The sequence below is a fragment of the Chiloscyllium plagiosum genome, chromosome 12, assembly GCF_004010195.1.
Source record: "Chiloscyllium plagiosum isolate BGI_BamShark_2017 chromosome 12, ASM401019v2, whole genome shotgun sequence".
In the NCBI taxonomy this organism is placed as follows: domain Eukaryota; kingdom Metazoa; phylum Chordata; class Chondrichthyes; order Orectolobiformes; family Hemiscylliidae; genus Chiloscyllium; species Chiloscyllium plagiosum.
The window spans coordinates 47,533,876-47,544,727 of NC_057721.1; the positions used below are offsets into that span (position 1 = coordinate 47,533,876).

At 40.2% G+C, this 10,852-nt stretch overlaps 1 protein-coding gene across 1 annotated transcript in view; it reads right to left on the reverse strand.

The window, feature by feature from the left end:
- The window catches only part of hgd (homogentisate 1,2-dioxygenase), a 37,232-nt gene extending 34,404 nt beyond the window's left edge, over positions 1 to 2,828 (reverse strand). The window contains exon 1 of the mRNA XM_043700982.1: positions 2,692 to 2,828. Within this exon, the coding sequence (XP_043556917.1) occupies positions 2,692 to 2,706 (15 nt within the window). The 5' untranslated portion in view covers positions 2,707 to 2,828. The remainder of the gene's footprint in view (positions 1 to 2,691) is intronic.
- Between the last annotated feature and the right edge of the window lie 8,024 nt (positions 2,829 to 10,852).

Here is a 10,852-nt window from a genome sequence, read left to right on the forward strand (position 1 = left end):
AGATTAGACTCACAAAGATAAATTTAGTTGATAGACTTTGTGGAAACATATCCAAAGCCTTTGGGAGATTAAGTTATTGGGCATAACAGTCCACAAGGACCTGTTAAAAAATGCTCAGGCATTACCTCACCCTTCAATTCACAATGGCTGTAATTAAATAAGCTATCATTCACAGTTTCTTCCTGGTAATCAATTCCAGGAAGAGGGGTGAGGTTTCTTTTGCCCTGACCCATGTATTTGGTAGTAATGATTGAGCACCAGACTGGGCCAATCTGAACTTTCAACCTCTAAAATAGCAAGCAGCTAAGCTTTAAGTATGGCACCAGCAGTTTGAACATTGCAAAGTCCCAATAGCAAAGAATTAAAGTAAGAACACTGGGTCTTTTTTGCCTATTCTTTTTTTTGATATAGATACCGTATTGGCCTGTTTCAAAAATACTGCTGCCTTTTCATGTCCATATGATTGTTATTATATTACAAGTCTCCTTCCTATTCTCTTTTTATACTGCATACTATCATACACCTTTGTGATCTATTTGTTTTGAGGCCATTCAACCTGTTTCTATCTAATTTACAATAAAATCATTGATTGTGATTATTCCTGTGAGGTACAAGCTCATTTGCATCATGTACAGTTTTCACTTCTTCCCTGACTGCTTGTCCATAATTATAGTCTGAAAGAATTTCTACTGTTATTCTTAGCCTCAGCTATGATTCCCATTCCCAGGTTTTCCTATCCTCGCTGATCATCCTTTTGAAGTGTCTCTGACTCTATTATTCATCATATTGAGTCCTTCCCTGTTTGTCACTGCCAGATTCAGAAAAACCATATTTTCTGTCTCACCTTTGCTAATCTACTTAGGTCAATATTTTATTAAATTGAGACTGTTGATTTTAACTTTCATCCATGTCCTTGTACTCTTAACAGTGTTCCATTTATCTTCCATTGAAGTATTGCTATGATGTGTTTCATTTACATTGATCGGGTTATTAAGAAATGCCAGATCCTGTAGCTTTTTCACTGTATTCAGTCATGAAGCACATGCAAGATGTCTATATCACTTGATTTTTCTCAGTGTATTTATTTTTGCAAACATAAGGTTTTATTTCCAGATGATAGTTTTAAACTCAAATCAAAATTTGGATCTGCTGTAGTGAGATTTGAATTAAGTTCTTTTTAACATTGCCCTTAACCTCAGGTTTGTTAGCCCATAACATAACCACTAAGCAAATGCACAAGATAGTCACCCAACAGTATGATTCATTCTGAAGAAGGGTCACTGGACTTGAAACACGAACATTGCTTTCTCTGGACAGATGCTGCCAGATCTGCTGAGTTTCTCCAGCAGTTTCTGTTTTTGTTTCAGTTCTTCAACATCTGCAGTTCTTGGTTTTATTCTGGTTTATTCTGTAAGTTTCTACCTCCCACAAGATCAGTTATATCTCCTAGCCAGGTATCCCTGACATATAGGACTACATACATTTAATCTACTTTCTTTTTCCTAAAAGTTCTTCCACTCATGAATGTTTCATCCTCTGAAATTAGCCATGTTTCACGAACTTATACAACAGCCCCCAGTTCCAGCATTTCTAATGTTTCTGGTATTTATGTAAATACCTCCTTACAAAACTCGCTCTTCCTATAATCTCCATAATTTGATTATTCCATGTCTCCAGTTCATAAGAATCTCTCAGGTTTTGAGTAAATATCAGCTCAGTGGCTATCTTCTACAATCTGTTTAATCCTTTGACAGTGTTTAATCCTTGGAAGTTTGTTGTTAATTATATAATTTAGATACTACCCATCTTTTCTGGAAGGATCCCCGATTACACGTGGAAGTAGGAATATTGTACATACAGCATGCTGCCATTAGTTATTCGCCTCTTCAATTCTTTTGGTAAATTATACTCCTTTGCTAAATATTTATATGGAAATTAAGATTTGATTAAGACAGAAATATTTATATAATTGAAAATGGCGTGTTTAAAAGTATGAAGTTTTAAACAGGCAGCACTACTGCTTAAGTAGGCCTCAATATATCCCATAATAATAAGACGTAGGATAATAACCCCATTACATCTGTGACCTTCTGTCAGTAGGCAGCTACATTCAATCTTCCGCTTATTGGCTCTTGTTCCTGCAACACCTAAATTTCAAAATATGTTTGTGATCAAAGTCTGCAAGTTGTGCAGTCGACAGTCACAGTCTGCTGATCCTTAACCAAAAACACACTGCTATGTATTTCTTCCCAAAAATGAGCAACTTTTCGCTAATGGAAACAATGTATACTGTGACAGACAGATTAGAGAAAAGTATGTATTTAAAAGAGAACAATAAAAATGTAGTAGAATTTCAACAATAAGATAATAACAATTGATAATAGCTCACATAAGTAAATATTGACTAAATAGATCGATCGAATGCTGACAGTGTTTAGAAGGATAGTACTTTTATAGTTAATCAAACTGGCCAAAGAAAGTTAGAAATACAATTAATTGGGAGAGAATAGAAAGCAGAATATATATCATGAATTTGGTTTTACCTTTTAGTAAAGTGGAACCAAAAAATATATCAATAATTATTTCAATATTGATGAACAAAAAACTGTAAAGGATAATGCTTATGAAATTTTATTTCTGTAATGAATAAAATACATGTATGTCGAATATAGATTTATTTCTCATTCTTACCTTGAGTGACGCCATTTCTATGCTTCTTTTCTTTTGTTCAAAAAATGAACAGCAGATTTAAACTGCAACTGAACCAAAGCAATTGAGCTCCTAAATGAAAGAGAACCTGTAGGTGGAGGGCAACAAACTTTAAACAGCAAGGGCTGCATTAGGCATGCTCCAGAACTGATGCAACACTTAGTTTTTTTTTAATCAAAGTCCCAGAATGCGAAGTGAAGACCGGAGGGAGAATTGAGGCTAAAAATTGATAAATATAAACCAAAAAAAGTAAGTAAACAAAAATAATATACAATAGAAATGAAAAGGAGTGGAAAAAGAGAAAAATGTTAGACTTGAGAGAGCTTAATTATTAACTTGTGTCCCTTCCATCTACCTTTCATAGTACATCATCCACCACAAACTCTGAACACTTAGCACTAATCTCATCACACTCCCTAACCACAATCTCTGACAAAATCACTGCCTCAGTATTCCATTTGATGCCAAACTGATCTTTAGGTGCATACATTGTCTTTACAGAAACTGTCTAAAACAAACCCTGTAAATTATTCTTCTATGAACCTACCTTATACCATCTGCAGCTGAAATCTTTACCATGTCTTCTACATTCGCACATGGTCATTTCCTTGCTATATAGGATCTTATTTTTCACCCTCTGCAAACTCATCCCTTGTACCCTTGTGTTCATAGACCTGCAATGGTTCAATTTTCCCAAGCTCCTCACATTTAAATTCTCAACCTTTTGTTTAAACCTTCTCCCTACCCTCTATATCACCATTTCTATCCTCTGACTGGAGTTTTTTGTTTATTCCCTACCTTGCACACATTCAATTGGCATTATCCATCTAAGCTGTCTGTTCTGGTGTTATTGTTTCAATGGGACTGGAGAAGGTTATCTGAAATGAAACCTATGAAGCATCTTCAACCAGCAAATGGACAGACTGGAGGTAACCTCATCTGTTAGGGAACCACGCACACGTAGAAGTTGCAGATTGTGTCAAAACACTACAGATAAATGTCAAGGACATTGAGGATAGCAATAAGGACAAGTGGGGAGCTAGGGCCTGGATTGTCTATTTGTTGTAACCTGCACTTCCACTAATATCATTTATTGTAACCTGCACATCCACTAATATCATTTATTGTACATCAAAGTTTTACCTGCACATCCACTAATATCATTTATTGTATCCGTTGCTCCCGATGCGGTCTCCTCTACATTGGGGAGACTGGGCGCCTCCTAGCAGAGTGCTTAAGGGAACATCTCCGAGACACCCGCACCAATCAACCAAACCGCCCCGTGGCCCAACATTTCAACTCCCCCTCCCACTCTGCCAAGGATATGGAGATGCTGGGCCTCCTCCACCGCCGCTCCCTCACCACCAGACGCATGGAAGAAGAACGCCTCATCTTCCGCCTCGGAACACTTCAACCCCAGGGCATCAATGTGGATTTCAACAGTTTCCTCATTTCCCCTTCCCCCACCTCATCCTAGTTTCTAACCTCCAGCAACACGATCCCCTGACTTGTCCGGACTTGTCCGACCTGCCCAGCTCCTTTTCCACCTATCCACTCCACCCTCTCCTCCCTGACCTATCACCTTCATCTCCTTCCCCACTGACCTATTGTACTCTATGCTACTCTATACCCACCCCCACCCTCCTCTAGCTTACCTCTCCACGCTTCAGGCTCTCTGCCTTTATTCCTGATGAAGGGCTTTTGCCCGAAACGTCGATTTTGCCTGTCCTCGGATGCTGCCTGAATTGCTGTGCTCTTCCAGCACCACTGATCCAGAATCTGGTTTCCAGCATCTGCAGTCATTGTTTTTACCTTGTCTATTTGTGCACCTTATGAGAGTGATGACTGAGTCTATCATGTGCTTATAGTATCCTAGAGGGAGATGTCTTTCCAAAGGTATTCAGACACAACCTGATTATTAAGGTGGACAGAGACCAACATGTTGTACTCATTCATATTAGGCAATGGACACCAACTGAGAAGTGGATGATCAATTATTTTTATCTACTTCCTTTACAAACAATAAATCCAGAATGAGTTCATGAAGACTATGTTTAGCAAGTGGCCAGTTTGTGAAGCAAGGTAATGAGACAGCAAGCTTATATGTTGTGTTATAAATCTGCTTTTCCAGAGCCAGAGGCAGAAAGAATGTGCAGGTGCCTGAGTGAGGAGAGGGCATATTCCTTGTTTCTCTCCAACAATTCTTTTACCTTGCCTGCACGAACACTTGATGAAGGGCTCTTGGCCGAAACATCGTTTCTCCTGCTCCTCAGATGATGCCTGACGTGCTGTGCTTTTCCAGCACCACACTCTCGACTCTGATCTCCAGCATCTGCAATCCTCACTTTTTCCTAGTTGATTCTAACCTTACTGCACAAACACCAGGCAGTGCCTTCAATATAAACCAAGCAGTTGCTGAAGCATAAAGTTACTGACATTTTAAATTGTCTCAAGTCAGAATCTCGAAGAAACCAGCATGAAATTGTCCGAGTCATCAACTTTCAGGATCTGTTTATGATTCATGTTCTTTAGGGATGCTTAAATTATTCTGTATTTGTGACTTTCTTCTGTGTTTTGGAACTGTTGAATACTGGTATGAGTTAGAGCAATTATTATATTTATTAATCAGGTGTTAACTACAATAAATAATATTCCTTTTTATAAACATTAGAAGAAAACTTGTGTCATTTTCACAGCACTCAAGCATCCACTGAATTGATAATCAAATCCTTTAATTAGCAATCTCTTGTTTCAAAGAATGGGCAGAGAGAGGAACCATTGAGGAAAAACCAATGAGGTTCTGGGAACAACAGTGTCAGAGCAGGAAATAGCTCATTGTCGATATTCTTATGCCAGAATTGAATAGCTAAGACTTGAACCATTCAGGGCAGTCTCAATCAGCTGGAGATCAATTGCATTATAGAAACATTGAAGTTAGGTACAGGACAAGGCTATTCAACCCTTTGAACCTGCTCCATCATTCATTATGATCATGGCTGCTCATTGAGTGCAATACCCTAATCCTGCCCTCCCCCCTTCTCCCTGGAGCTGCAAGAGCTGTATCTGCCTCCTTCTTGAAAGTACATAGCGTTTTGGCCTCAGCCACTTTCTGTGGTGGCGAATCCCAAAAGCTCACCATTCTCTGGCTGAAGAAATTTCTCATGCCAATGCTAAAAGGTTGGCCCCTTATCCTTAAACTTTGACCCCCTAGTTCAGGACTCCCCCACCATTGGGAACATCCTTCCTGTTTTTAACCTGTCAAGTCCAATTCGGACTTTATAAGCTTCTATGCAAATTTCCCCCAAACTCAGGTGATTACAATCAAACTCTCCTCACAAGAATCAGTCCAGTAAACCTTCACTGTATTCACTCCAGCAAGAACATTCTTCCTCAGGTAAGGAGAGGCAATATTCCAGATGTGGCCTCAGCAATGCCCTGTATCATTGCAGCAATACATCCTTGTTCCTATACTCAGATTCTCTCATTATAAGAGCCAGCATACAATTTGCTTTCTTAACTGACTGCGGGACTTATGTGCTTACTTTCAGCGATTGGTACAGGAGGACATCCAGGTCTCATTAAACATTCCCCCTCTGAATTTACATTATTCAGATAATAATGTCTTCTTATTTTTGCTCACAAAATGGATAGCTGCATATTCATCCACCCTATACTGCACATGCCATGCATTTGCCCACTCACTCAGCCTGTCCAAATCACATTGCAATATTTCTGCATCCTCCTCATGACTCTCACTTCCACCCTGCTTTATGGCACATGCAAACTTTGAGATGTTCCATTCAGTTCCCTCATCCAAACTATTAACATATATTGTGAATAGCTGGGGTCCTAGTACTGATCTGTGCAGTACCCCAATTGTCACTGCTATTCAGAAAAAGACCCATCTATTGCTACTCTTTGCTTCCTGTTTGCTAACCAATTTTTATCCATCTCAATGCATTGGTATGAATCATATACACTTTACATTTTACACTCTAATCTCTTATGCTGAAGTTTGTCAAAAAAACCTTCTGAAAGACCAAATAAGCCACATCATCAACCAGCACCTCTGATCAACTCTACTAGGTATATCTTTGAAGAATTCCAGTAGATTTGTCAACATGATTTCCCTTTTAGAGTCATAGGGATGTACAGCATGAAAACAGACCCTTCGGTCCAACATGTCCATGCTGACCAGATATCCTAACCCAATCTAGTCCCACCTGCCAGCACCTGGACCATATCCCTCCAAACCCTTCCTATTCATATACCCATCCAAATGCCTCTTAAATGTTGCAATTGTATCAGCCTCCACCACATCCTCTGGCAGCTCATTCTATACACGTACCACCCTCTGCGTGAAAATGTTGCCCCTTAGGTCTCTTTTATATCTTTCCCCTCTCACCCTAAACCTATGCCCTCTAGTTCTGGACTCCCCAACCCCAGGGAATATTCCAACAGTGGCCTAACCAATATCCTGTCCAGCCGTAACATGACCTCCGAACTCCTGTACTCAATACTCTGACCAATAAAGGAAAGCATACCAAACGCTGCCTTCACTATCCTATCTAACTGCGACTCCACTTTCAAGGAGCTATAAACCTGCACTCCAAGGTCTCTTTGTTCAGCAACACTCCCTAGGGCCTTACCATTAAGTGTATAAGTCCTGCTAAGATTTGCTTTCCCAAAATGCAGCACCTCACATTTATCTGAATTAAACTCCATCTGCCACTTCTCAGCCCATTGGCCCATCTGGTCAAGATGCTGTTGTAATCTGAGGTACCCCTCTTCGCTGTCACCACACCTCCAATTTTGGTGTCATCTGCAAACTTACTAACTGTACCTCTTATGCTCGCATCCAAATCATTTATGTAAATGACAAAAAGTAAAGGGCCCAGCACCAATCCTTTTGGCAGTCCACTGGTCACAGGCCTCCAGTCTGAAAAACAACCCTCCACCACTACCCTCTATCTTCTACCTTTGAGCCTGTTCTGTATCCAAATGGCTAGTTCTTCCTGTATTCCATGAGACCTAAGCTTGCTAATCAGTCTCCCACGGGGAACCTTGTCGAATGCCTTACTGAAGTCTATATAGATGACATCTACTGCTCTGCTCTCATCAATCTTCTTTGTTTTTGTAAATCCATGCTGACTGTGTCTGATTCTACCACTGTTTTTGAAGTGCCATGCTAGAAAATCCTTGATAATGGACTCCAGCATTTTCTCCACCACTGATGTCAGACTCATTGGTCGATAATTCTCCATTTTCTCTCTGTTTATTTAAATAGTGGGGTTACATTAGCTGTCCTCCAATCTGTAGGAACTGTTCTAAAGAACCTTGGATGGTTAGCACCACCACATCCACTATTTCTAGGGCCATTTGCTTAAGTAGTCTGATAGATTATCAGGACCTGGGGATTTGTCAGCTTTACAGTCAGTTCTTTCATTCACTACAAGCTTACTCTCATACTCTATTTTCCCCTTCTCAATCAATTCCTTGGTTCTTCTTTGCTGATTTCTAAACTGTTCCCAATCCTTAGGCCTATCCTGCCAATTTATATGCCTTTCTTTTGGATCTAACACTTCCCTCCTAAGCCATGGCTTGGCCATTGCTCCCTATGCACTTGCTCACTGGACAGGAATAATCCATATAAGCTCACTCATTCACTGTTTGAATGCTGCCATTTACAACTACTGTCATTCCTTTCAGTAAACTTTAAATTATGTTATAAAAATAGAAAAATTAAGCCTTCATTCTCTAGATTTCAAAGATTAATGGATGATCTACTCAAGACCTTCAGGATATTAAGAGGGAAAGACAGGGTAGATAAAGACAAACTATTTCCACTGGTTGTGGAACCAAGAGATACAGACTAAGAATTAGGGCCAGGCCATACAGGAAAGATGTTAGGAAGCAGTTCTGCATGTAAAGAATACTGGAGGTTTAGAACAGTCTTCCTTAAATGACAGTTGATGCAAATTCAATTGTTAGATTTAAATCTGAGATAGACAAATTTTTATTAAGCAAGGACATCAAGGTATATGGGCCCAAGGCAGCCATATGGAACTAGACCACAGATCAGCAATGATCTTAATGAATGGCATTGCAGGCTTGAGAGGCTAAATGGCCTACTCCTGTTCCTATTTTCAAACACACTTCAGCCAACTCATTCCTCATACCATTGTTGTTTCCTGTATTAAGATTCATGTTCCTAGTTTCAGAATCAACGACCTCATTCTCCATCTTGATGAAGAATTCTATCATTTTATGGCCGCTCATCCACAAGGGGTCACTCACAACTATGTTACCAATTATTTCTTTCTCATTGCATATAATAACCAGAGATGGACTGTTTTTGATACATTGGTCCAGAAAAGCATCCTAAATGCACTCTAGGAATTCCTCCTCTACCGTATTACGATTAATCTGATTCACCCAAGCTATATGCAGATTAAAGTCTCACATAATTACAAACATTCTTTTACCTTATGCATCCAATTTCCCATTTAGTGCCATTCCCAACATCACCACTACAGTTTGGTTCTCTATATACTACCCCTACTAATTTTTTTTAAAACTCCTTAGCATATCTCAATTCTACATTGTCTGAGCGAATACCTCAATATTTATATTTTCTTTAGCCAATAATGCAACTCCACCCCCTTTTCCTTTTTGTTTGTCCTTCCTTAATGTTGAATGTTCAGTTTCCATCCCTGGTCACTCTGCATTTCCATAATCCCAACTCATACCTGTTTACATCTATTTAGAATAATTGAATCCCTACAATGCTGTAAGACACTATTCAGCCGATCAACTCTGCATCAACCCTGCAAAGAGCATCCCACCCAAACCCAGCCCCCTACCCTACCTCTGTATAACCTGTATTTCCCAAGGCTAGTCCGCCTAGCCTGCACATTCCTACAGACAATTTATCATGGCCAATCCACATAAGCTGCTCATGTTTGAACTGTGGGAAGACTCTTGACCACCCAGCAGAAACCTACATAGGCATGGGGAGAATGTGCAGAATCGACAAATGCACCCCAAGGCTGGAATTGAGCCAGAATCCTGACACGGTGAGCCTCCATGCATCCCCCTTGCGTGCTTGATTCATTCACTTTTTGTTGAACTCTTCATGTGTCAGCCACAAAGCCTAAAGGCTTACCTTTTTAATGTTCCCATCTCATGCGACCTTGTTCCCTAACTCCCTATATTGTGCTTTTCTAACCTCACTCCTGTTTTACCTATATCACTGGTACCAATGCGTACCATGGCTGCTGGCTGTTCACCAACCTCCTTCAAAATGTCCTGTAATCACTGGACCCTAGCACTAGAGAGGCAACATACCATCCTGGAGCCTCATCTGTTGCCACAGCACTACCACCAATGTGTTCCCCTAAAATTGAATTCCCTAAGACTACTGCATTCCCATATTTGTTGCTCCTCTATTGAGCAGCAGAGCCAGCCAATTTGGTTGTTGCTATTTTCCCCAAGAGACCATTCCCCTCAACAGTTTCCAAAGTGATAGATTGGTTTTTCAGGGGAATGACCACAGGGAATTCTTGCAATGACTGTTTAATTCTCTTACTCTACCTGGTGGTCACCCATTCCCTTTCTGCCTGTGGAGTCTTTCCTTGAATTGTGACCACCGCTGTATACATACTATCCATAATTCTTACAGCTTTGTGGATGTTCCAGTGATCCAGTTGCTGCTCCAGCTCTGAAACCTGGGCTTCCAGGACCTGCAACTGGCGACACTGGAAATATTTCTGGCTTCCCACATGGACCAGAAAGAGCATACCATGACTTTCAGCTCTCCTGCCATGACTTACCCCTTTAAATTAACTATTTGAGAAGATGCTCAATATCAGTTTCTCAAGGGCCTTTCGATCCTGTTCTTCGTTACTACAGAATGTAACTCTTAGAAACTATAAACCCCAAAAAAGACCTTACAAACTAGAAGTGATAAAAGTTGCAAATATTTAGTTGACCTTATCTACTACTTACCGGTCAGCTCTCTCCCTTACAGCCTCTATTCCTGCAACACGGCAAGACCACTCTGGCTTTCCTTAAAAGGTTGGAAACAAGAGGAGGAGGAACATTGTACCAAGACTGCAGTCATTGTACGATGACATCGGTGACT